This window comes from Crocodylus porosus, unplaced genomic scaffold, assembly GCF_001723895.1.
Source record: "Crocodylus porosus isolate Cpor-Errol unplaced genomic scaffold, CroPor_comp1, whole genome shotgun sequence".
Classification (NCBI taxonomy): Eukaryota; Metazoa; Chordata; order Crocodylia; family Crocodylidae; genus Crocodylus; species Crocodylus porosus.
The window spans coordinates 8,043,725-8,070,716 of NW_017728936.1; the positions used below are offsets into that span (position 1 = coordinate 8,043,725).

Consider the following 26,992-nt stretch of genomic DNA (forward strand, 5'->3'; position numbering starts at 1 on the left):
GGAGGCAGGGACATTACTGGCCACAAAGTCTAGGACTGGAAGGAGACATGGAAAAATCACAAAAAAGCATCCCCGCTTTCTTCCTCCGGGAGCTACCTCCCTGCGGTTAGCTGCACCCTACTTAGCCCCCACAGTTTAATGACTGATTTCTTAATACTGGTGCACAGACCATTAGAGACATGCTAACTAATCCCTGTAGGCTCGAAGGCAGAGCATTTTGAGAGTGTCCCGGACTCAGAATGGCAGGCATGTGCAGCGGGAATTCACTCACCGAAGTGTCGGTCCCAGCCCCTGTGCCTGGGTCCTATTTAGAGGTGCGCCCAGCTGGGTTCAGGCCCAGAATTTCATAATGGGACTACAGTCAGGTCTGACACCTGGGTCCAGCCCACTGTAGAGACTGACCTGACTTTGGATCTGGATTGGGACGTCCCTCCCCTGCAGGCAGCGAGGCTATGAGCTAGGGTCTGGCTTTGGGAAGCCCCATACTAGACAACTGGACTCTCTCAAGTCTTCTCTGCAGCCGGGGGATCTAAGTGACAGGAAGAGGTGGCACAAAAGCTTCTGCTACCCTGATAAATTGCTCAGTTGAGACACTCACAGCTGGAATTTCTTCTGACCATGGGCTGACATGTTGCTGGGCCAGGTCCTGCAGCCTCCCCAAGTACTGCAGCAGCCTCTGGTCGTCTTGCTCCAGATTAAGGCTCCAGAGCACCCCGCATTGCAGCAAGGAATCCATTGCACCTCCTTAGCACTCGCTTAGTCCCTTCACACGCTCCAACCCTTCCCGTCTCCTGTTCACACTGTCACTTGCTCTTGCTCAGCTTCAAAGCAGACAGACACAAGAACAGCAGCCTGGTAGAGAGACGCGTGGCTTCCCCTTCTCGTCTGACATCCAGCTGTTCTGCCCCAGCAGCCCCTGCAGCTCTCCAGGAGACTTGGAAGAAGGGGCTCATGAGGGGAAGCTTATCGGTCAGTGCTCCCTGGGCGCCTGTGGCTTCTCGCCGCTTCGCTCTTGCTGACCTGTCACTGCGGGGATCCCAAAAGCGCCCGACCGGTCCAGAGCAGGAGCTTGTTGGGAGCTCACAAATCCAGGCCCAAATTCCAGGGCTGCCCAGGACGACGGATGACTTGCCCCGTCCCAATCTGTAGGACCACAGGATTTGCAGGACCGCACCGGGCTAGTTTCGGCTCCGGAGCTGCATTGCACAGCAAGCGGCGTGCAGACCTAGCCTGCTTATCGGAGCAGCGGGAACTCTTGTTTCGCCAGCGCCTGCCTCAGGCACTCTGCTCCCATCCCCTTTCTGCTCTGAAAGGCAGCTTTGGTCTCTGTTAATTTTTCTCATGGAAGGAGCGGGTGGGGAGATACCAAAATGACTCGCACATGTTTTAAGTTACTGTATCTGGGTAATTCTGTCGGTCAATGCCCGACAGTAACCCGGGCTCAGCCCTGCCTCCTAACAGATGTTTCCTGTAATGGAAAACTGTTGGACGGTGCGTGTTTGGGGGAGGGGAAAGGAGAAGGAGAGACTGGCCTGTTGAGCCCAGTGATGATGAAATCGGCAACGTGAGACCCAAACAGCTGGACTGGTCCAGGGCTCTCTTACCCCAAATGCCTCCAATCTCAGAAAAACTAGGGTGCCTTGTGGGCTTTATTCACTCCCCAGTGCAGTAGGACAAAGATTTCCTTCGGACACTGCCCCAGGAGCGGTCTGAGAGCCTCAGGAAGATCGGATGGACCTTTCTCTAGAATCCACCCTCGCCCCTTCACCTTCTTTACCTGTCCCCATGCAAGCAGACAGGCAAAAAGAGGCAAGCAACCCATAAAACACAGCTCCTGTTCGGCTACAATGCTGGTCCTGTGAAGCTGGACATAGGTACGGCAGGAAAAGAGGAAAGATTCAAGTCCCTACAGAACCGAGCACAGGTACACCCCCGAAGCCTCAACTTTGCAGGGCCAGAGGAACCAGGCTTGCATGCTAGCTTAATTTCATGACCAGAGGCTGTGACCATCTGATAGAAAAGCCAAGCAGGCAACTTTCATTTAAATCAGTAATCTCTCACACCGCAGACGCTCTGAAACAGAAGTTCGCGTGCATGCAGGTGTATCTCTGCGCCGACAAGAGAGAAAGCAAGATGCCTCATCTGCCATCACAAACGGGGAGGCTTCCCTTATGGAAACCCCTGCCCCTGCGCGCTCTAGAGCGGGCTACAATGGTGCAAGCAACTGCAGTGCGAGGCCCTGGTCGCTTGAATGAATGGCACGTTTTGCTGGAGCTGGACGAGAAATGACTTCCTAAACCTGCAAGCATGGCTGATGGGTCTGTTTCTGCAGAGCAGGAGCAGCAGGGAGCAATAGCAGGAGCCACGTAGGGGTGGTGATGGTAAACATTAACTCTAGCACAAACACAGGGAGCTGGGACAGGATGGCACTGGAGACGTGGGGAGGAGGGAGGGGTGGAGATCGGGGAGAGGGTGGATTCCTCAGTAGTGAAACCATCCTGGGGGAGCCCAAGCCCGTGAGGTTTCTCTCCAAGTCTGCAGGGAGGGTTCACCTGACTTTGGGACAGAAATGGACAACTCCTACAACCAAGGCCTGCCCTGTGCCCCATGGATATACTGAGTACCCGAGGAAATTAGGGTTGCTACCCCCTTGAACAACAAGGGACCTGGCTGCCATCCTTAAATCCAGACAAGTTTCCAGCATGAGCTCTGCAATGCTCGGTTGGGGTCTGCAGCCCCTCGGGGCTTTCCTCAAACATGTTAATGGAGGAATCTCCTGGCAGAAACGGTGAACAATTTTCAAGTGGGCAGACAGCAAATAAGTCAGGTGGTTTCTAAGAGAGTATTCGTGCCTTTGGGTAGCAAGAAAACTCTGAATACAGGATCATGAGTGTCTGTGCCCACAGCCCGGGTGTTAGCAGTACGTGGGTGCATCTACATGTTCATTAATGCGCTTTAGGTAATACTGATTACATTTAGTACCTCCACTGTGAGGTACCAGGAAAAGGCGCATTCGCCTATTTTATTGCACATAAGCAAAAATGCACTTTTTCTGTGATGCTTTAATGTTCACTAAAATGTGCTAATGCATATTAAATTGCGAGTGCAGACACACACTACTTCTCCAGGAAGGGAACAGACAATGCCCACAGCCTGCAGGTTATGTCAAAAGTACCCGATGCAACCCAAATTCCGGACGCTGACGACAGGTGATGATGACTGGCTGGTGAACAAGGTGCGCACCCATACTTCCTTGCAGGAACGCCTGCATGAATCTTTTCAAACAACAGCAATATATCTCAGGAAAATCTCAGGTTGGCAGCAGCCAATTCACCCCCAAAAAGAGACTGGGTTTTCATTAAGTGAACTGCTGCCTCACCTTGAGCACGGGGCTTTGGGCGCCACGTCTGCCTGCTGCCGAGGCAGTAGCTCAGGCTGCCACGCTAGGAAGCTGCCTGTGCCAGCACTTTCCTGCCTCCCAAAATTGTTTCCCTCTCTTTTGAAAGGGGAAGGCCTTTGGTCTTTTCAAGAGCTGGGGTCGCTTTCCTCCTCTCTCTTATGCTACCTTTTGGCATGCTGGAAGCACAGTCTGGGTTAAAACAGGTGGTTCTAGTCTCTCTTCCTCTAGTGAGAGATTTCCACTCTCATCCCTTCCACCTCTCAATCTGTACTCCTGGTTTGTGTATCCAAGCCCCGAAATCCTGAATACTGCACCGCCATTTACTGTGGCATGCTGTTCTAGGGTGAGGCATACACCACCAAACCTCCGCCTGCACTCCAAGATTTCTCTTCCCCCAAAACAGTCCTTCCCTGGGACCGCTGCACTGATTGTGCTAGGGTTTGGTCTATCCCGAACACATCTCTGCACAGAACAGGGCGCGGATGGAGTTGCCCAGGCCCGAGAGAGAGAGCTGTGTTCATCACGTAGCGCGTGGTGTTGAGGGGAGGCACGTGTGGCTGTGCGTGAGACGGGACTAGAAGCTGCACGTTCAGTTGTCAGCAGAGGTCGACTCTGGAGCCATTGTGGGGAATACTCCCCTGTGTGTGAGTGCAGCATTTGTATGGAGAACTGCAAATGCAGGGCTTCTGTCAGGGTTGTGTCCCCTACCGCCGCCGTCTGTGGCACAGACTTTGCCTTCATAAAGACAAATGGGCGGAGTTGTGCTGCCACCAAATCTCTTCAGCAGGAGTCTCGCAGGGAAGTGAAATGTGTCTGTGGGTATTTGAGTGATGTAGTGGGTGATTTTTTCATTGTAAATTGGTTTTATAGCTTGTCTGGATTTCTCTGCTGCCCATATGTACGGTTAGGGGTGAGCGATAGGGGAAAGCAGGTTGGAGAAATAAGGAAGAACGAAGCCAAACACGGATGGGGGGGTGGAGAGAGGGAAAGGAAAGCAGGTATGCACAGAACGAACTCTGAGGGCGCACAGGCATGCGGGGTAGCCATCCTTGGGATCCGAGTAGCCCTGCAGATCCCATGGGTCTCGCACGGCCCTCCACTCAGTGCTGTTTGCTCTCTTTCTTGCAGGACATCACCCTCCTCTCTAAGCTTTTTCCCTCACCGGGATCCAGAGAGGACTATTCAGCTCTGCTGCATCCCCTTCACTCTCTCTGTCTTTCTCTGCACATTGGAGGCCATTTACAGAAGCAGCACTTGCTACACACAGCAGCTGGAAATGCTGGAGAAGGCCCGACTCTCCGGCACCAGGCAGTGACTAACCCTGAGGGCATGCACCCTACTTAAGGAGAGGCGGGTCACCAGTGATTTATGGTCAAGCAGACACAAAAAGCAGAAGCCTGGCGCCACTCAGCGTCCCCGCTCTGACCATGAGGTCTGGGGGATACAAACAGGAAGCTCCAAGCTCCAATAGGGAATAGGGCCCCATGCATGGGGTGCAAGAAGGGCAGGAGACGACCTCTGGGATGCTTCCCAAGTGCGGGATTCCCATGGCCACCTCCTTCCCACGTGGTAAGCTCTGTGCCAAGTGTGGCCCAAAACAAAACTAAGACCCTGCCCCTCTAGACTGCCAATCTTGGACTGAAACTGCATCCTGAGCCCACGGCTGGGGTCAGCCCGTGGCCGGCTGCACCAGGAATCCAGATGCAAACGAGGAATGCTGGACAAGTCCGATTCTGGGTCTGCACGCTCTGGTTGATGCCCATCGTTGTTGTGTAGGGATTAGCACCCCGACTGTCCAAGTTCAGCCTTGCACATGGCTTTGCACCTGTCCCTTCTTCCTGACCTCCCCCCTTTCACTTTCTGCTCTCCCACTGCTGCTAGCACTTGCCATTTGAGTGATATTAGCTGCTTATTTTCCCTTAAAGACTCTGCTCCAGGAGTCAGGCTATTACCGGAGAATGACACCTCTCGCGTAACTAAAATCATTTTCAGCCCTGGTGTTTGCAAAGAGAAGCTTGAAAACATGTAACCTGAAGCCTTAAAAACCAAATCCACTATTTCCTATTGCTGCCCTATTTCCTATGATTAAAAAGATCGCTCGTGATTTACAGAGCCCTGTTCATGACTTTTGACCATGTGGGACTGGCCATCCCTGTCGTTCCTCCCTCCTCCCCCACGTTCTGCTTTCCTTTCCAATGCCGTTTGCACAAGACCGTGCTGCTAAACAACATTCTTCAAGGCAAGAGGTGTGGGCAAGTCAACCCGCATTGCACATCAGGGCAAAGGCTCCAACCAGGCGTACCAGAGTGCAGAGAAAGCCGCAAGGCGACTCCTCGTGCCCGCCACAGCACTTACGCATGGGATAGCCCAAAACAGGGACCCCTCTCCCACCCTCTTTATTTAACTGCAGCCCAAGCTGATGAGCTGCCAGGTGCACTGCCCGTGAGCTCATGCAAGTGATTACTACTCGTAACTATTATGAGGGATGTGTGGGGGCTCGGGAGGAGAAAAAGCACATCGATATATCTAGATATGGGAACCCTCCCACAGTGCCAGCGTGTTCCTTTGCACATAGGAAAGTCTGAGCGCTCTTTTTTTTCTTATAGTGGGGCATCAACGGCCCATTATTGCTCTCTGTGTTCTCCAAAACTGGGTGCTAGAAGCTCCTTTTCCTCCGTGCCTCAGGGAGGATCTGTGTGCTCAAAGCTGTTGCCATTGTAGCCATGCCAATTAGGTGACATAATTTTCACAGCATTTGTATTCTGATAAGGCCCCGGTGTAGGCACAGCTGCATTAACAAATACCTGGTTCTTTCTGCTTTTATAGCTTACTTAGCCCAGGGACCCTACCTAAGCTATCCCAGCAAAACCACTCTCGCTTGACAGTGCAGGCTACATCTTCATTAGGAAAATCAGCTGGGATGGCTGTAACAGTCCAGCTCCCCCGGCCAACCGTCCTGGTGCCTGGATCTGAGTCACCCTTCACTTCTCCCCAGCCTTGGCGGGTATGGGATACACACACACGCGTGCACACGCATGCACACACATGCCCGTGCACACACACTGACAAGCTCCTGTACCTCAGAAGCCCAGTGCTGAAGCAGGCTGCCAGCTTAAGGCTGCACAGGCAACTCCTCAACTCAGTCATCCTTAATCCTACCCTCCCCTTTTTTTTTATCAAGGAGACATGCAAGCCCAGAGCAGGAGCGCTGAGTACAGCCCAAGGGCTAACACGGACTTGCAAGAGCCTAAGGCATGGCTGACTGGCACTTAAGGATAGAATTGTAATTCATTAAGCCTACAAATTTAACAAGCCAGAGGTTTGGGTCTGGTGTTCCTCACTAACAGCACAGCGAAGGCCTCAGGGGACTTTTTCTCTCCGCTGCCAGGGAACTTAGCCCCACCAGCCAATCCTCGTTCCTCCAGCCAGAAGATGTGAGCAAAGCAGGGGCATCCATTCCTAATCCACATCAATGCAGGAGAGGTTGTTTAGCCACCGCGCCGGTCTCCTGGCTATGTGACCTCCTACAGCTGCTGGTAACAGAGGGGTGGCCCCACCAAGCCAGGGTCAGGCAGGGGCACGTCTTAGGCAGCTACAGAGTACAGGTTGCTGGGAGCTGTAGATGCCAGGCTACTTAAACTGCTAAAACCAGCCCACAAGGAGGAGACTTGAACTGAACCTGAACTGGCATCGTTATCTTAATTCACTGACTGGGCACCTGCCTGTTTTGGGGGACAGAGGAGAAGGGAAGGTCCCTTAGGATGGAGGAAAAAGACATGTCTATTATTTGAGTTTGGTGCCTACAACTTCACAAACTCTAAACACCTTCCCGCCCCATCGAGCTGGTTGGGAAAGCATGGGTGGATCCAACCAGAGCATGTGCTTAGAGGCAAAGGAACAGCGATCAAAGCAAATATTCACAGCTGGAGGTTGCTAATGTCTTAGAAGAGAGAAAATGGGATATAGGAGGAAGTCTACTTTAAAGGAGACAAAGGGTCAAGTGGGGTAAATGTAAGAAAACCAGTTAAAAGCAGCAGAAATAGGGCTGTTCCCTTCACAGCTGAGGCTAATATTTCAACAGGCAGCTGGAGTATAGGACTGAGGCTGGGACTCTGTTTGGCTCATGTTTGTGTAGCACCTGGCCATGACTGTGCCTCCTAGGTGCAATGATAATCCTGATCCACAAGTGAATGTGCATGTGGTAGGAACAGGTGCGCTGCACGTGCATATGTGCTTGCGCGCGCGCACGTGGATTTAAAGACTCTACCCTGCGGTAGCTAAATTGCAAGCCAGCTCAAAGGTGGGCTGTCTACACCATCAAAGGAGAGGGACTCTCCTTTAAGAGTCTCTTCCAGTAGGGATGGGAAGGGGAAGTGTCTGGCTGTCGTCAGCACTGGAGAATCCTGGCAGGACGTGTGGCTCTACAGGGGGGGAAAATCCAATGCAGTAGGACATTTCTGACAATGACAGCACTATTGTCTCTCTCCCTGGGGCTTGGGTAGCCCAACCCTATTTCCAAAGGGCTGCTTTTATCTGGCCAGAATGGTTCTATGGGCTAGAACAAAGCGGAGAAAGGAAAATGAGGGAAAGAAATAAAACCACAAAGAATACAGCCAGTGCTTACTCTCCGGATGTGCTGTCTCTCATGCTGAAAATATATGGAGGAAAAACAAGAGAACAGAAAGATAAGATAAAGCGGGCACCAAAACACAAGAGAACCATAGAAGCAGACCACCTCAAAGCACCATGAAGCAGGGACGGCTCCCAGCAGCCACAGATACAAGCAGCTCTCGACTAAAACGCAGCTACAGTCAATGGTTTCTTCATATCTGGAGTTACGACTCTTCCTGGCTGCCTTCTCTCTGTGTCCATCTCTAGGTAACTCAACTTCTCTGTGCATGTCTGTCTGCTCTGAATACTTCACACCACCCCCTGCCTTCCTTACTGACTCCCATCTATGCTCGCTCGCGCCCTGCTTGTCCATCCTGCCTCTCCCCACGCTCTCACCACTTCCCAGAGGGACTTATCTAGATCGCTCCTGGCCTTGCTTCTGCCCAGCTCCTATCATACTGGTGCCATACCTATGGCCAACAGAGTCAAAGGGAGTTTAGTCACTGCCTCTGCTACTTCCCCTGCCTGTCTACGCTCATTACACCATGTTCTCGTCCACACTGAAGTTGCCGTGGTCTATGTTCCACCCCGGCACAAAGAGTTGCCATTTTGAAACAACTCATTTAAGACCTCAAATCATCAGCAAAAGAATCTGGTTTTAGAGAGACAACGGGCTTAGAAGGTATAGAATTGCAAAGCCAGACACGTGGGCTGAGTTAGTGGAGGAGGGTAGAAAAGACCTGCTCGTTTCTCCGGACATGAGCAAAAAGCAAGTTCCAGCCTCTTCAGGTTTGTCCACACTGCAATCCAGACTGCATTTTTGGCATACCCCAGGCAGCCCAGACTAACCAGCTTGCATCATGACAGCAGGGCACGTGTGGCAACATGGATTTCGGGCACCCAGTGCTGACCTAAGTTTAGGCTCTGTGTGGCCAGCACTGAAGTCTGTGCTGTCATGGCTGTCAGCACTTGAACTAGATACATGAAAGCTAGCAAGGGGCAAGCCTAAGATGAGCTGCAACCACACATCTGGATTGCCATATAAATACATCCTGAGATACCAAGAGGAGAGAGGTGCAGCATAAAGAGTAGAAGACCTGCATGTTGATATCTGTTGAATGTAACACAGTCCACAGTCTCTTCTCTGTGACTACTTCACATGGATCATGCTAGAGCTGTAGGGCAGGGTGTACAGAACTCAACACATGGGAGCTGTTGGACATGGGCACTTGGCTACCACCAGGCTCGTCCTTGTAATGACCGCCTCAGAGGCTAGGCTCTGGTTTCTCCAGCAGACATGTCCTAAGCCACCTCACTTTGGGTCCATCAGGGCTACCCATCATGGATACCAGATGGATGCTCCGTCTCGAAGGTTCAAGGCCTGCCTGAATGGATGCCAATATTCAACCAGCACCCTGCAGCGAGGGGTACCCAAATTCAGGTAGAGGATAACATGACCCTAGAGATACCCAAGGGAAAGAGCAGGAGGAGGTGGTGGCAGAGGAAGCCCTAGCAGGATCACTTAGAGCCACTTATGGATATCACCCTGTATTTTCAGTTTTTTGGGGGGACGGGATGGGATGGTATTTGTTTTTCATCTTAATTCTGGATGGCCAACACGTTAATGGGAAAGTAGGGAAAGACCCTCTTCACCTTTTGTGGGGGCTGGTAGCCTGGAGAGCCTGATTATGAGGAGCTACAAAAGCAAATCAACATGGATTTGTCATAGCTGACTTAGCATCTAGTCCAGACCAGAGGACTAGGAGCTTATGATGTCCCATTTCAGCACAGCATTCATTTCTATTCTCTATCAGTTGTCAGAAAACCATTTATGTGCGTACTTAAGTGCCTTCCTAAATAGGGACAGGCTACTAAATGGAGGAAAACTCCTAGGCCAATATCAACTTTGAGTCAGAGCATGAGAGTTTAGACCATGGGGAACCAGAAGAAACTTCTCTTCCCTAGAAAAAAAATCTCATAGTCTGAAGATGCTTCAGCCTTGATACTACCCTACCGGGTGCTTTCATGTCAGGTCAGATCACACAGAAAGGAAGAACAGGACAGGGCCTACCTCTTCACAGAAAGAAGTGGGTACTTTAACCAGTCCGTCTGGGATTTCAACCAGCCTTCCCTATTAATGTACCCTGTAGATGCTGAGAACTCTACATTGATGGATCAATATATAAGATAAGGAATGTGACTTTAATCCTTGTTAGGCAACAATCTTAGATGTACCTACAAGGCCAACTGTCCAGTGACTCATTCACATCATGATCATTTCCTGGGCTTGTGAAAGGCACTATTATCCACTGGGCTAGAGTTCAAGGGCAAGATTTTCAAAAGTGCTCAGCTCCCAGTACCTGCTGCTGTTTGATATGGGAGCAGGTCAGCACTGCGCGCTTCATCTGCGTGTTGAAAGGTGAGCTGAATTCTCTGGAAAATCTGGCTTTGAAGTCCACTGTTTATACAAAGAAAGGTCACAGTAAATCCAGCAGCCCACAAAGTCAAACACTTGCGCAAGAGCCCAACCTAGGGAGACAGCCTTGGCACGAAAGGGAATTCTTGGCCTCTCTGCTGAGACTGCGGCTTTCACCCAGCTACCTTGGGCACCAACAGCAGCGATGCCACAACAGCAGAGTCTTCCTCACCAGCTGGCCACCCAACTACTTACAGTCCCTGCCTAGCTTGCACGCCCTGTGCCAGCTTTTAGTCCCCAAGGTAGCTATGGCATGGGTGTGCTCACCCATAATGCAACCATCCCTCCTGATTGCACCGCAGATGCCTGAGAGACTTCCCAAACTAGGAAGACCTGTCACAGGATAACAAAGGCCTCATCCCTAAAACCTGCCAGTCCCTAACAAAAATGTGTACGTCTTCCACCCCCCAACCACAAAAGAAACTCTATGTCCATACAGATCCGCTTTGAGGAAAGACAGTGAATCCAGTGCAAGCTGGAATGGCACCGCCCTTCGAATGAAGTGTTAAGTGTAAGAAGCTGATGTCCAGCAAGGTAAAAGATACAGAAGAAAATATTCTTGGCATCATTCTGCCGCTTTTGATCAACAGAGTTCAGTGCAATTACCCCATACAAATGACTGGCTCAACAAGCCTGTGGCACTGGCACATTAGCCCTTCGCATCCTGGCTAAAATCACCCCCCTTCAGCATCACTGCTGCTAAAGTCTGAGGCTGCGAGTAAGTGGGAGTGACTGCTGGGGGCTGGCTCCCTGCTGCTGCATTTGCCTGCATAGCCACAGCACTGCTGGTCCCTACTGCCAAGCACTGGAGGAGGTGGGGAGCGGTTCTGCTGTGCAAAGCTGCCGCTTTGTTGCTCGTGGAAAATTTGCAGGCTAAGCTTTATGCCTGCGGACGCGGCCACTCAAGCTTGCAAAGGGAAAACCAGCAGCAAGACCGACGAATGGTGGCCTGCCTTTCTGTGAGCTCTCTGGGAAAGAGACTGCCCCTCACGCCACAACGGACACGGACATTTGTGCGCCCTGGAGGCTCCGAGCTCAGCTTTCTCCCACTGGGATCCGAGGGGAAGCAGGGTGTGAAGAACGCAGCAGGCGTGATTGAGAGGACGCGGCATCCTTGGGCCCTGCCCCGATCTGCGCTCTCTCCCCCGGGGGGAGGCCTGTCCGGCTTTGTCAGCCCGGAGCCAGTCCCCCGCCTGTTTTGGAAATGCTCCACATGCCCCAGTGCTACTGCAAAGCCCCTCTGCACCCTCACCTCCCCCGCCCCCACATGCACCAAGGGACAAGAGAAACGGGAGTACTTACATTATACCAACTCTGGCTTTTCTGTAAGGACAAAATAAAAGAGAAGCATTAGTTAGCACAGAGATCTTAGTACCAAAGACAGAAAGAGAGCGAGAAAGAGACAGGCAGGGAGACAGGCAAACCAGGACCAATCTGGCATGTATATCGAATCAGCAGAAAGTGAGATTAAAGAGAAAATATTTTGATGGGTTTCAGAGCAGTCTACAGTGTTTACTCCCAGTTATCTGGCTGAAGAACCAGCCCAGAAGTATGTGGCTGTAATAGGAAGCAACTGAGGCTTATCCACTGCCACACACACACACACACACACACACACATTTCTGCAGAACAGCAGCGCTCACTAGCAACGCAAAAGCTAATTCACCAAATCACCATCCATTTTTAGTACAAGCTTCATTTCTGCACAGGCCTGCTGGCTTGGCCCTAAAACCCACAATGTGTTCTTTCCAAATAAACCCTGGAGAAACTGCCAGGTGAGGGAAGGGCTGTTTCATTTGAACCACTTGCAATGGGCTTCAGGGACATCCTTCAAAGGTAACAGAGAGAGAGAGAGAATATTCATGGAAGCAAGCACCTGAGCCAGATAAAGCGGATGCTGCAGTTTTCAGTGAAAGGTGTGCAGTGTGAGGCACTTGGCAGCACCCACGTGTGTGACTTTCATTTAGCCACTTCACATTGTTCGGGGAGCCTGGGCCCCTTGTCACGTTGGAGCATGTGGAAAAGGCAGTTAGGCTTGCAAAGTCGCACTTGCCAACAGTGAGCCGGGGGTGAGCTCTGACTGCAGGGGGTGGCTGGAAGGCAATCTGTTTTGCATTTCCGCCTGCTGCAGGGACACCGGGTGAGGCTGCAGAAACTTAGGTGCCACTTTCCATTGTTCAAATGCTGAACAACGTTACCAGTCCTCCAGAGCCATGGGCAAGGATTATTGCTCCAGTTTACAGAGGAGAAAATGAGGCAGGGGACAAGTGGGCCTAGCGGATAAGCCTGGGGCCTGGGGATCAGTGATCTGGGCCCTCCTGTAGCCCTCTTTGGGAAGGGACTTGACCTACGACCTTCAGGCAAGTCCCAGGCCCTTGGTCTCCCTGGTAAAGGGAAATGGGGAAAATGTTACTTGTGAGGCAAAAGAGGGCATAAAAGAGCTGACTTTGAAACACGCACGAGCCGTGCTTGTTCACACAAACAGGCTGACTGCACCTGCGCTGCTCGCAGGAGTACGGGGCTGCGGGAGACGGGACCCTGCTGCGTGCGCATACAGCCCGTTACTAAAGACAGCGAGTGCCGGCAATTGGAAAGCACAGGGCTGCTGCTCCAACCCTGCGCTGTCTCCACCAGTCAGCACCGCTTCTAAATTACACCCCCTGCCCGATTGTTCCTTGTTGGGACACTTTGCCCATGTCTAGGCATCAAGAACAGGATTTATTTACCTACGCCTCGGCACAGGAAAGCTCCTGTACCAGGGATTTCAGGGCACGGTTCTGCTTCGAGTTCCCGCTGCTCCCAGGGCAGGTTGCATAAAGTGTCATCTGTCCTAATCTGCCCCAGGCTGGGGACGAACAGGAGCCACGGCATTAACACACGCATGGCCCATTCTGCAACATACGTTCATGATATCAGCAGTGTGCTGGGTTCATAGCTCTCAACCTGGAAGTGATGGTGAAGCCTGAACTGTGGCTTGGACCCAAACGGTAAGTTTTTCATACTGTAACTCAACAATCAATCATCGCGCTTGACTGAGGCCTCCCAAAATGCTCTGCTCCCATTTCCATGAAAAGTTAGCATCAGTGTCAGAGTCCTCAAGTTGCTTTGGTAGAAAACCAGAGGCAATATGCTCCAGAAAACAAACTCCCGGGGGCATGTCAGTGAGGTGGAGAACTAAATCGGCACCAAGACATCGGTCCCAAAACCAACCCTTCGCAGAGACCTCATGCAACCTTGGCTGCTTTTGACAGCAGTGCACACTCGACTGCCTGCACTAGCCTCCGTGAAAAACAACTCAGAAACACATGGGGTGCAATGCCACCCTCCGGAGAGCATGGGAGCCAAGCGCAAAGAGCTCCCAGTGGGCTGCCCACCAGATCTTTGGAAAAGGAAATGAATCACAGAACTGAAACACCTTCCCGAACCATTGACTGAATCATTGAGAGAGGATCTCTGACTGGTCACACGCTTCTGAACTCTAGCCCTCTCCAAGACTGGCTTTGTGCTCTGCTATATGTCCGGAGGCAACTTTAATCCAAAAGCCACTCATGTCTATAAGCAGCCCAAGGAAAGGGCGCTGTGTGGCTCATTTCACTAGATCTGAGCCCGCAAGAGGCTGAGAAGCGATGCTAGTAAGAGAACTAATCCAACCACTCGTCCACCCCATGCTCATCATCCGGTGGCTGGGGTACAGTGGTTCCCCTGTGGATTTCTTTACTCTCGCTAACAATCTCTGGGTAGAAGGCAGAACACAGAAATGCCAGAAATAAAAGCCCTAATCAAATCAAAAGTAACAGAGGGAGAAAAGACACATCACATGTGCAACATCGGTGCATTGTAGCAGAGATTTGGCCCCTTTGCTGCAAAACTGCGGCACCTTGCTGTCAGAGAAACCTGCGCTCAGGTGGTTTGTTTTCTGACGTTCGGTGTCAGCCGTCACGCTCGTGCCCCAAGCTTCCACAGTGACCTCCCTGACACGTGCTCTTCCTGCTGTGGTCATGCACAGCTCCCCTGTTTAACTGATTTCCTTCACCTTTGTGTACTGAGAGTGCATCCGGTTAGAGTGTTTATTCCTGCATGAGAGATTCATTTCCTAGGGCCCTTTTATTTCTGCCAGAGCTCGATGTGAGTCATGGCTGTGTTTCCATGCATAAGAGGGGATTTCAGGAGCAGTGAAGGCTCTTGCAGGGAGATCTCAGGCATGTTGTACCCCCACCCGATTGCCCTAAGCCTCTCGGTGCTTCCCAGACTCCTATCTTCTGATATAGGTCTGTTCCCCGAAGTTTTACAAGAGAAAGCCAAGAGACTACTGAACACACAGTGAAGTTAAGTTAAGCAGTAAAGGTACAAGTCAGAGTTAGGAGGAGGATGGCCTTTGTGGCCTAAGCGGCCTGGGGATCGCTTCCTTCTAGCACAAGAGCAACAGGGGTCAGAGACGGGTCCCACTATCCCGCTCCACATTTCTTCACAGATGACTGCTGGTGGGATTGGGTAACAATAACATTGATCGAGCTCCTTGCTTTCCCTTCAATTAGTCCATTTACTTTCTTTGCTGAGCCAGAGGGAGCCGGGATAAAGGAAGATGGAGTCTGAAAGAATCAGCAGGGGGTTTAAAGTGGGGGGAAAAAGAAAGAAACACGTTCTTACTTTGATCAGGTTAAGTCTGTCATACTGGAAAAAGAAATCATAGAAATTAGAACTGAAAGGCGACAGGGAAATAAACAGTGTCTGCAATAACAGGGGGGAGCAGTCACACACAGGCTGATGAGAGGTGCCACGGACACAACGCTACTGGGCATAGAGAAGCAGATGCCAGGGATATCATTGCACACAGTTACTCATCTCCCGCAGCCAGGCAGTGATGCCGGGGGAGGAAAGTTGGGCTCTTTGCTGAGCCTTTGATTAATGTGCTGCTGGATCTCTCTGCTTAACAAGCACCTGCTGGCGCTAGCAACCATCTTGTGCATAATGGCATCTCTGCCTTGGGAGACTCCAGGTTACACTACAGCAGTGGCTCATGCAGCATGTGTATGTAATTTCGGTTGCTGGCTGCTTCGGCCAGGCCTATCCTGCTCCCAATAAACTCACCAAAGGCTTTCGCCATTGACTTTAATGGGAGGAGAAACACTTTGGTCATCTATGCTAATGCCTCCACAGTATGCAAAAACATTTTGCATACTAGCATTGATGAAGCCCCATACCATTCTGGGGGGGGGGGGGCATGGCCGCACCTTTCTTCTCATTTTACAGCTGGGGGAACTGAGGTACACAGGTTAAATGCCTGTCTGAGGTTATAAAATGAGCTGGGACCAGAAGCCCAGCCTCCTGAACCCCAGTCTAACCACTGGGTCCTGTTCTCCCCAGCCAGTTACCAAGAGCTGACCCTCCACCGCCAGGCTGGACTTTGGGAAATCTTTGTTTGCACCACTAAAGTGTTCAGGGGGGTTAAAAAGCCATCTTACTCCTGGGAAGCTACAGAATTTGCTCCTATTCCCCATTCAGGTGCAAAACAGCTCCAACCTGTAGGCCACGTGGCAAAGCTCATCTTTCCTATAAACCTAATAAATAAATATAGACCAATTCATCCTCAGCATTCAGACTCATCACAAGAGGATCTACAGGCTCTAGGGGACAGGGAGGGGACTCGGTGTAAGGATCAAAAGCAAAAAACATGCAGTTCAGCTTTAGTAGCAAAGCAATAGCTGCTGTGGTCGCGGCTAGCTGGCTGCCAACCAAAGCCCGAGATAGGGCAGGATGTTTCTCCGCTGTGCTGGCGGGTCTCTGTTTCACCTGACAGCGGTGGGGGGGAATAGAAACAAAGCTCCCTAACAGGAATTATTAAAGCATTCAATATTACTTGGATGCTTAAAACTCCAGGTATAGTGGCTCCCTCTGATGGCAAAACGGGGTCATGACAATTAGCACAAAAAGCAGACAAAAGAGGGGAAGTGCGACTCCAGGGAAAGCTGCTGGCAGCGGTAGAAACGGTGTCAAACTCATGGGCTCAGGCATTCTTGTCTCACCAACATGAGCTGGTTATGGCTGAAGTAGCAGCCCATTTTTTTTCTGCTTGCAGAGGGGAAAAAATGCCCAAGGCAAGGGGGTGAGAGAGGAAACAGGGATTTCTTCCTCCTCGGCCTGGCTGCTCTTGTATGCGATTCCCACCCTGCCGCGAGGGAAGAATTCAGCCTGCCACATTCATTAACCTTGGGATTCCTCTCTCCGTGCCGTGCCTGCAAGAGGAACCGACTCTGACGGGCTGCAGGGGAGTCAGTCTTTACGCCAGTGCATCCCAGGCAGCTCGCCCTCAGCACAGCGTGATGCAAAAAAACCAAAAAAGGGCACACGGCACTGAGCCACGGCTGGCTGTCCTCAGGGGATGGGCTTGTAACCCTCCTCCCCACCCCAAGCCACCTCCCTTTACCCTCCTGATTTCCGTGCTCATCAGAGGTTTGTCTCACTGCTGTTTGCTCTATCGCTTCTAAAGCCTTGACTTCTCATGAAAGCCAAAGGTTCACCGCTAGTGGAGCAAACCAGCCCCACATGGCTCTTCATTGCTGTGCGGCTCCCCTGCCCTAGAGAGCTGCTTGCCATTCGGTGCTGAGCCTCCACACCGCTCCGCCAATGTGCCTTCAGCTTAACACATCCCTCCACCATCTCCGCCGGCCCTACCAGCAAGCCTCACGTAGCAATTCAGTACCTGGGCTCCCCAAAGAGTGCTTCTCATTCTTGCCCTGTAACGCCAGTCCCCATAATCCCAATTTGTACCATCTTGAGTTGTAAGCCTTGGGGAAAATATGGACCGAACAGGGATCAATCAAGAAAGACCGAGCCATATTTTGCATCACGAACAAGCAGAACAGCAGAATAAGGCCAGTGGCTTCACTGTACGCTAACTGGAAGTTGGGAGCCAAGATCTCTGCTGGGGAATAGCCAGAACATTACCTCTGTGGGACCCCACACCAGTGGGAGCCAAACTTTTTGTAAGTGTGCCATAAATTAGCTTTGCACCCCCCCAAGAGCTACCCAGTCCCTTTTCCCTGCCCAATCTGCTGCTACGCTTTCTGCTCCCTGGCCCATCTGCCACCATGCAGCCTGTCCACACAGAGGCTGCCTGTGCTACTTGTGGCATTTGTACCACAGGTTGCCCACCTCTGCCCTATGCCATCTAAGCTATTTCAGCTTTAAACCTCGCTCGCACGTACTTGGAAACATCAGCGGCTTCATGCTTTATCCCTCCACCTTCTACCTTTTGATTTTAAGATCCTAAGGCTGACTTAAGAGCTCTTGTTTGAATGCACTGAAATCAACCCGAAAATACACCCCTCATTGGGAGCTGGTTTCCTATCCAGAGGGACATCTTTCATTTAACACTTTTCACAGCGAGCCCATGAATTCTGAGGGGTCCTTAGGGAGTAGGTCTTTTCTCAGGGGTTTAGCTGGGTTCATTTGAGGTCATAGATGTTTAATATTCATGCCACACCAGAAAACACTCGGGGTCCAGCCAGATCGCGATCAATGACCATGAATTCCTTACTACAGAAAGGGCAGGCGTCCAGTTATAAAAGTGGTGTTGAAACAACACAGGCACACTGACAGGTCTCAGATTTCTAAGAGCTACTAAGTGGGAAGAGGAGAAAGGAAAGAGGGGTTATGGAGCCAGATGACCCATCGCAGACAGCAGGGCTTGTACAGCATACTGAAAGCCAGCCAGTTTAAGGGACAGGGTAACAAAAGTAAAGCACAGAGGTTTAAGAAGGGGCCAGTTCTCATACCATGTGAATGAATATTAATGAACCCCTCGGCGACTTCAAGCGAACCCAGCCTCACAGCTACAGGCAGCAGGGTGAGCTCTCACTGACATCCCCACACACAAGGACTGGGAAATGTCCTACTCGGAGCCACTTGTCGGGACTACAGGAGGATTTCTGAGCACTACGACAAGTCTACTGAGGGGGACAAGTGAGAAGAAAGAAAGCTTACTTTGGAGAGGCGCCTTTGTGACTAAATCAGAGAGACAGCATGCAGGAGCGAAGAGAGAATAATTACAAAAAACAATCCTCACAAGGACAAAAAGGAAGGACAACCCACAGACATAACAGACATTATCTCCTTCCGTTTCCTTGGGGCCCATATAAATAAAACTCCATTGTGCAGCGAGTCCTGGCTTCTCCGCTGGGACTGACAATGAAAGTGCCCTGGATGGTCCTATAAATATATGTGTGTGTGTGTGTGTGTGTGTGCATGTGTTTGGGTGCACTAGTAAATTATCCAAGGATCAACCAGCTCCTTTCATGTAGGCCAACAGCATAAAGATGACCAACGGCAACATCGTGTAGGTACTCAGGGTGAAGCTGGAAAAAAACAAACCCTATACAAATGCACACTTCCAGGAGCAAGGTGCCCTTTAACAAAGTCCCATGGCATTTAAAGTTTTGGGAAAGCTCCTGTTGTGTTCACATACACCTGGAAACCTGTATTTCACAAGGCACCGTGGACCAAGACTGGTCTAGCAGGGCCCAGCTCCAATATCCAACCACACACTCATCAGACAAATCTCTGTCTTAGGAGGGTGTACGGTGACAGCTGACTCAAGGAAAGTAACAAAAAAAAAGAGAAGTCCTGCCCCATCTGCACTAAGGATACCTGCTCTGCCATAGAATAAAGCAATTTTTACATTGCTCATTCAGGCTTGATATGTGAGGACATAAAGGGGTGAGCTGTGGGTAGGCCACTTCTCTTAGGTGACTTTTCCTTCATGACTTCTATGTCCTTGTCATAAGAAGGAGCCAGTGAGGGCAGTATGACCAAAAGGAAGAGACAAAGGGATGGCCAGGGTACCTGGGAGCAAAAACTGACCCTGCTTCCAGCTGGGATGGGATACACTGGCTGTCGGTAAGCCTCTAGTTACAGCCAGGCACTGTGGGGGGGAAAAATGAGTCCTGTGCAAAGTACCAGCAAAAGGACATCCCACTGTGCTTTCAGTCTTGAACAGGACTTGAGTACTGCCCAGAAGGAGCGTTGCCCTTAGTGAACGAAAAGTTTGTTGAAGACCCTTCTGCATCCCTGCGTTCCCTCCCCACAGTGTAAGCCTCAAAGTCTCCAGCTGAGTGGATAAAATGAACTGGTCACAAAGGCTGGTCTTCTGAGTCTCACTGGGGTTGGTGTAGAGACTCCTGAGAAAAATCTGAATTCACAGAAGCAGCAGCATGGGCCTGCTTACCTCACCAGTCAGTGTCTCATGGACTGAGGCTAGCGAAGAGCAGACGGGCCATGCTAGTACCTGCCCGGTTCTGCCCCAACCGGTTGAGTGCCCCCGTGGCCGGTGACACCTCAGGTGAAGGTCTTCAGTCATTTAATATGGTAAAGAAGGGGAGTTATTCAGTTGGAAATAAAAAGGAGAGGGCAGAAAGTCAACACAGCACCCTAGGGAGTATAAAGAGATGTGTCTGAACACAAGTCACCTTTTCCTCACCTTGGAGTTCTTGGCCCCGCTGCGACCCGACTGAGAGGAACAGCTCCGCTGCACACCCTGCTCTGGTGTAGAAGGGGATTTGTCTGAAGAGTGGTCCGAGCCTTTCTCCACCATGGCGTCCCCTTGGGAGTCCTGCGGCGTCGGAGACCGGGAGCGCTTGCGCAGGATGGGGGAGCAGGCAGGCGTGCTGCGGTTCGAGTTACTGGCAGTGCTGGACAGAGAGAAAGCAAAGTCCATAACCATCAGGAGAAAGACACTCTGTTCACAGTACCTGCACTGCGTGTGGTCTAGCACAGGCGAGAGAGCGCCCAGGGGCTTCTCCATGTGCGTGCTGGCCAAACTTGGCATCCTCAAGTGAGAGGCTAATGCCACGCAGTCACGTTATTCTCCGGTGGAAATTTAACCTGCTATAGCTAAAACCACAATACAACAGCAGGCACTTTACTTTGGGGTTTTTTTCTGGCTGCTTTCATAAAACAGATGCAGCTGAAGGTTGAGAAAACTGCACACAAAAACACCCACTGCACTTCTGAATCTAGTCCCATTCATGTCATGTATTCTTCCCTCCCCTGTAAAAATTGCCCAGCTCACAGCAGACTGGTTTGGTTTCTTCAACATTTGGGGAAATGCCCTTTTTCCTCCTACAAAGCCCTGCCTTCAGACATGGGAACAGAGTGATTTTCCTCCTGTGTAAAAAGCTCCAGTCATTCGGCCAGGGAGCAAAAACAGGGCTGTAAGGTTTTATTGACCAATCACCCACCCTGCATAAAGAACAGTGGACAATTCACTAATTAACCATAGGGTGCATTTTGTTTGTAAAATTGGATCTGGTGACGTGAACTTCAAATATAATCCAGGCAACTAACAAATATGTTAACAAAAGTCAGGACTTGTTCATGAATAGGAATAAAGGGCTAAATTGGAAGGGCAATGTACTGGTAATAAATAATTCAGCCAGCTACATTATACAGAGAGGATTCCCCTTTTTATGACTCACACTGATATCCATCATCTGTTCAAGAGACAAGCCTAAGCCACATGGTTTGGCCAACCCCAGCCACTGAAAACCCACATAATTGGCTTAAAAAGAATGAGACACTGGGGCTTTGGGGAGGGGGCAGGGGTTGTCATCTGGTTTCTGAGCCTTAAGATGCTCTGAGGTCCCGTGCACAAGGCTCTGCTACCAGGAGGAACCTACTTGCAGAAATTCAACAGGGATTCCCCCTGCAACCCCCTGGCTCCAGAAGCTGGGCCTTCTAGGAAGATTACTTATACCGCGAGACTGGCAAGAAAAATCACAAGACTTGGCAATGCTGAAACAGAAAAGGATAAATCCTTTGCTCTGGACTGTAAAATGGCCTTCACTTCCAAGTTTTTCAAAGTCTCTGGGTATTTAGGGAGGGGAGAGGGAGAAAGAAATGAAGGCCCAGCTCTTGACCGATAATGCTATCTTTATCAGGTATCAGTTAACGATTTGCAGAGGAAGTCTTCAGAGATCCTGAAGATATCCAGGACAGTCTCTTCCAGCAAGTACACTTGTGGTCCGAAAAGTGGGTGTGTAAAAATATCACTTTTTAACCTAACAAATTGGTTTCTTTTGTTCATGTCAGGCCAAAGCTGCGTATTCTAGTGACGCAAGCAAGCTTTAACTCTTCCTACCCTATTATTCCTGCAACACGGAAGAGGGAACTGAATACTGCTCCGGCTCATGCATCATCTACAAAATGATTTTGTTTCAACAGTCAGTCAATCTTTTTCACCAGCACGTAGATCTAAACCCGGCAGGAGGACAAAACCTGAGAGTGGCTTTACATCCCAAGGTTGTGTTTGCAAAGCCAGCAGCTAGAATGCAATTTTTTAGTTGTAAATTGAGACAATGTAATATGGACATTACCAAGAGAGAGCAAATGGGGAAACCTCGTTATGTCTTTTAAAAAAAGAGCAACACTTTCCAGATAAGAATCACCCTTAAAATATAGATCGCTCACCGAAGCACACAAGCTCACACCAAGAAGTTCTTCTTTAAACAAGATGGGAAAAGCATTGCCTTGAATACACAAATGAGACACCAACACATCATACCTCTCTTATCTATCAATGACATTCATATGCCTCCCATTGCTAAAGTGCTGGAACACTTCACTAGCACTCAAGCCTATTTATCCTCACAATGGCCCTGGGCAGTAGGGAAGTGTGATTATCACTATTTTGCAGAGAAGGAGCTGAGACACACAAGGCCAAGGTCACCAAGAAAGTGTGCAAATTGGACACTGGTCTACCAAGCCCCTGGATAATGCCGTGACCATGGACTGTCCTCGCTCTCTCCTCTATACATCTATCCCAGACCCAGAGTGCCCATATAACATGGGAAGGCCGGCCCTACCAAGAGTGAAGCAAGTGAGATAAACAGGCGGAGACCAGGACACATGCAGTACCAGCCAGGGGAAAGGAAGGGTCTCAGTATTAAAACACAAGCAAGAGCGAACAGGAAGTCTCTAGGCTTTCATCGTTGACATTGAGGACTGTTTTATGCACATAAAGACTTAAACTCTCTCACTTGAACTGCAGACAGGGCTCATCACTTCTGTACCCTTAGGAAATTTGCCTGGCTGGAGAACAAGCAGGAAAACAGAAAGACAAGACACACACAGACAACACAGGAGAACACTTTAGACTGGAACAGAAAGGGATGAGCAAGAAAGAGAGCAAGAAACCAGAAAGAGATGAGGCCGGCCCTTTATTGGTACTGTGGGTGAATTCCCCAGTGCATTAATATGCATCAGGGAGATATCTGATAAACTTCTGACCAGCCACTCACTTCTTCATTTGCTACTATCTCTCCCTTTCCCACACCCCACCCTTGTTTTTTTGATCTTGGCAGAGTGCAGCCACCTCCAAGGTATCCACCGCACCCAGTCGTGTCGGTTCACAGGGGTCCGCAGCACCTAGTCGCACCGGTTCACAGGGGTCCGCAGCACCGAGCCCCGTCAGTTCACGTGGGTTGCACACAAGGTGATCACAGCTCCCTGCGGAGGGTAGGATGAGACTCAGCAAACCCGGTTTCTTGTTTCCCAGCCCCGGCCCTTTTGACGGGAATTAGAGCAGGGCATGAAATGGTCTTCCTGTTACAGAAAAACCTTCCTAATTAAATATTCCCACTGCACATTAAGGCAAAACCAAGACCTTCCAGCGTTTTCATCTAAGTCACTGGACATTCGTTGAAGCAGTCGCTTGAACCATGATTTCCCACATTTCCAGTGGGAATGACTAGGCTATATAGAAAGTCTGTCTCGCACTCAGTTATTCATACAACATGCAGCATACCTAGTAGGAAAGCTTGAGCATCAGTAGCCCCAAAGTAACCAAAAGATTGGTAGCTAGGGCATCCATCTCAAATGCTGGAGACAGAGAATCAGCTGTCTGGTCCGACTCAGACAGATCAAGGGCTTGAACCAGGGTCTCTTGCACCTCAAGTAAGCACTGTTGCCACTGAGCTAATAGGTACTTAGCCTGTCCCCTGAAATTGCTACCAAAACAGCTATGCAGACGCTCATGAAAGCTTCAGTTGAAAAAAGCGCTTTGTAGCTGCACAGCAAATGAAAAAGAAATTAGGCTGCCATTCACAGCTAGGCTTATCTCCTCCCTCTGGCAGCATAACCGAAACTGCAGAACTCTGCCCTTCACCCACCCACCCATGCCCCCAGCTTTAGTCACCCTTGAGTCCATGACACTGTATATAAGATCTCCTTATTTGCCACTTGACCCCAACCTAATGTTATTGCGACATGCACACCTGCCATCGCTCCCTTTGCTTCCCAAACCTATATGAACGAAGTTAAGAAAAGGTTGTTCTTCTACCAGGGGGAAAGGAACAGCAGAAAGGAAGAGAAAAAGTCACTGTATTTTCAAAATGTCAAGAAGGGTATAGGTTTACATCTTGATAATGAACAGCGGTATTGGTGGCTACTGTGTCAGAACACTTAATTTGAGGCACGCCCACGGGCTGTTTTCAGCGGCAGGTGCACAGCACTTTCTGAGCACTTGCTGTCTCCAAAAATCTCTCCAGCTAGGCAAGCAAAATCACCAAGACACTTTTTAAAGTCTTGGAAATGGTTTTTAAATGGGCCAAAAGTATAGTCAATGGTGGTGGCAATCTTTCCAATTCTTTGTCACCTTTCCACACCACGGACAGCTAGATAGAACGTATTCACCTATTTATGTTACTCAGCTAGACAGATACCCACTCATGGCACAACCCTGGGATTTCTTGCTCTTGTTATCTCCTTCCCCACTGAAGTATGCATTATACTGATTCAGTGGACATGTACCATCGCCCAGCTCTGTAACCCATCTGCATTTATTTTTCTGTGTACTCACAATGTTGGTAACAGCAGGTGGCTTTCTTTTTTCCAGTCCTCTCTCTCAGTATCCATATTGGCTTCTTGCTGAGAAACCATTGATTCAACATAAATCATTGCTCCAAAAACCCAGCTGAGCTGGTCCCATTTTTATTTGCTCACATCCCAGGAGTGCCTGAGTGATGCAGTTTTTCTAGCACAAATGTTTCAGGAAGCAAACTGAAAAGCGTGTGTGCAAACAGTCACTGAAATCAAGTGCCTGTATGCTTATCCTATCAGGGAGCAGAGAGACGAGCATGTGACTTACTAAAATAAAATTAAAAAAAAAAAACACCCAACCCAAAAAAACCTCAGAGTGACACCACATGAGTTCTGGAGGCCTGAGGTCAATGCAAAGAGCAGAAAGCGTGAAATATTCATGCAAATAACAAACAAACTGGAAAAAACTAAGATGCTCACAGATGTTCTGTGAGCGGGAGGAGAAGCTGAATGAATTATTCACTGTGAATTATTCCATTTCCTCTGTTACAAAGCAAACCAATCTTTTGAGATATAGATGGAGAAACTGAGGCAGGGAAAGATTAAAGGACTTGCTCAACACCTGCCAAGAAGTTAGGGCGAGAGGAAGGAGGACAAAGAACCCAGGACTCCTGCCGCCCCCATCCCCTCCTGTAACCTCTGAGCAAAGAGGCACACTGAAGCCGGTGTTTAATGCAACGTATGATGACACCACGGGCCAGCCAAACCTTTTGAAATTCTCTTCTCTATTGTATTCTATTGCATCTGATCATTATATGGGAACCTTGAACCCTACCCATGCTAATAGAGCAGTTACGGAAACATCCAGGTATTAATTCCTTGAGGACACTACTAGAAATATGCCACTCAAAACAAAAACATTGAGCAAAAGTATGCGGGCCATGCTTTCACCGATAAGAGCTCAGGTATCCCTCTGAAGCTTATGAGAAATTGTTAGAGACTCTTTGGTCTAATAAAACACAGGGCAGGGGCAGATTCCTTCTTGAGACTTCAGTTCTGGGGATTGGTGCTTCCTCTCCTGGCTGAAACCAGGTGGGTCGTTGCTCGCAGCTGTCATGACTATCAGTACAAGTGGCAATATTTTGATTGTGCCTCACAGCACTAGTCACAAAGTGCTTCCCATTGCACTAGGCTCTATGCAAAACTTCTACAAGTTTGCCAGAAATGTTTGCACCCACTCAAAGCCAGGGTGAAAGCTCCATGCGGTCCTAGATGCCATGTTACTGAGCACTCTTCGAAACAGAGCAACAAGACTTAGTAATGCTGAGCATGAGCATCTTCATAACCTAAATACCTGCACCACATTATACCAACTTCCAAAGTGCCACTTCCACGTACTGGGCTCAACAAAACATTGCTGATGGTTTCTCTAAGGGTAACGCTCTCAGTTTAGTAGACTCCAAAATCCAGGCCAGGAATGTATAGGAAGACAGGCACTAAAATGAGTGGTTTACTCCTCTCCACTATAGCGGCTTTGCTGATTTTTCTTTGTAAGCCTTCAGGGGACCTTCCTCTTTGTTTCACTTCACGCGGGCTCTCACGCATGCAAGTTTCACTCCGTTCCGGCTTCAAACCAACCCAAAAACACAAAGTGAAATTGTACAAAGCTCTGTCTAGTTTCAGATTTAAACCACGCGAGAGCACAGAGCTTTTCCTGGCTCTCACCTGAAAGCATCTGTCAGCCTTGCCTGCAAAACTCAGGCAAGATTTGATGGAGCTAGGAAAACTTAACCAGCCTCAGCTATACGTTGCCTCTAAAGTCTGTACTAAACGATGTATACAAACTCCAACCCAGCATTTCTGGCATGGGAATATGCATGCATGTACGTGCACACAGCGAATCAGACTAGCTTTTAAGCTCCCAACTACAGCAAAACTGCGGTGTCAGCAGTTTGTGCAGACATGCCCAAGCTCGCTTTGAACAAACTACTCTGAGTGTCATTGACAGGGTAACTACCACCTGAGCCTTCACCTGGGTCTTTGGGCAGGTTTTTAAGCTATGCTGAGCTCCGTGCTGTCACAGCTACATTACCAGCAGTACCTAAGCTTTCTAGTTGAAGCTGGCTAGGGAATGTCTACATGAACTACAGTGTAGATACAACCTTTAGCACCTGCCTTAGGGGCCTAAATGCTGCGGGGGCATTTCTGAAGAGCAGAGTTTGGCCCATAATATTTACTATCACTTCATATTTAAAAAAAATAATAATAATAATCACTCCACTTGATAATCCTCACATGCTTCAGCAGGATGCTGGGCTAAGCAACACGGCACATACAGGGACCACAAGGCTCAGACAGACTTTGCTGAGGCCCCCCACCCGGTGACAGGGCACTGATTTTGGGGTGTTGGTTGTACCCGTGTTGGTCTAAGGACATTGGCAGACAAGGGGTAGCTGCGATATCTTTTATTAGACCAGCTAAATCATTGGAAAAATTGTTCTCTGCAAGCTTTCAGGCACAAACACCCTTCTTCAGGCAGAGGGAGAGCCTGCTGCTTTTTTGTGTGCTCTCCTGGGTAGAACACAAGCCAAAATACAAAATGCAGCTTGGGAGGCCCTGGCTCCTTGTCATATCAACACTGAATATCCCAACTGCTTGCATGGAGACCTCCACTGGAGTATATGTAACGTGCA

General features: G+C 49.7%; 1 protein-coding gene across 4 annotated transcripts in view; it reads right to left on the bottom strand.

Moving 5' to 3' along the window:
- The window catches only part of GRAMD1B (GRAM domain containing 1B), a 176,051-nt gene that overhangs the window by 22,988 nt on the left and 126,071 nt on the right, over nucleotides 1-26,992 (bottom strand). For 3 of the 4 annotated variants that reach the window (XM_019547046.1, XM_019547045.1, XM_019547048.1), the window contains 2 exons: nucleotides 19,963-20,173; nucleotides 11,790-11,810 (listed from right to left, as the gene is read on the bottom strand). In XM_019547046.1, the coding sequence (XP_019402591.1) occupies nucleotides 11,790-11,810; nucleotides 19,963-20,173 (232 nt within the window). The remainder of the gene's footprint in view (nucleotides 1-11,789; nucleotides 11,811-19,962; nucleotides 20,174-26,992) is intronic. The other variant, XM_019547047.1, reaches the window with a different exon arrangement.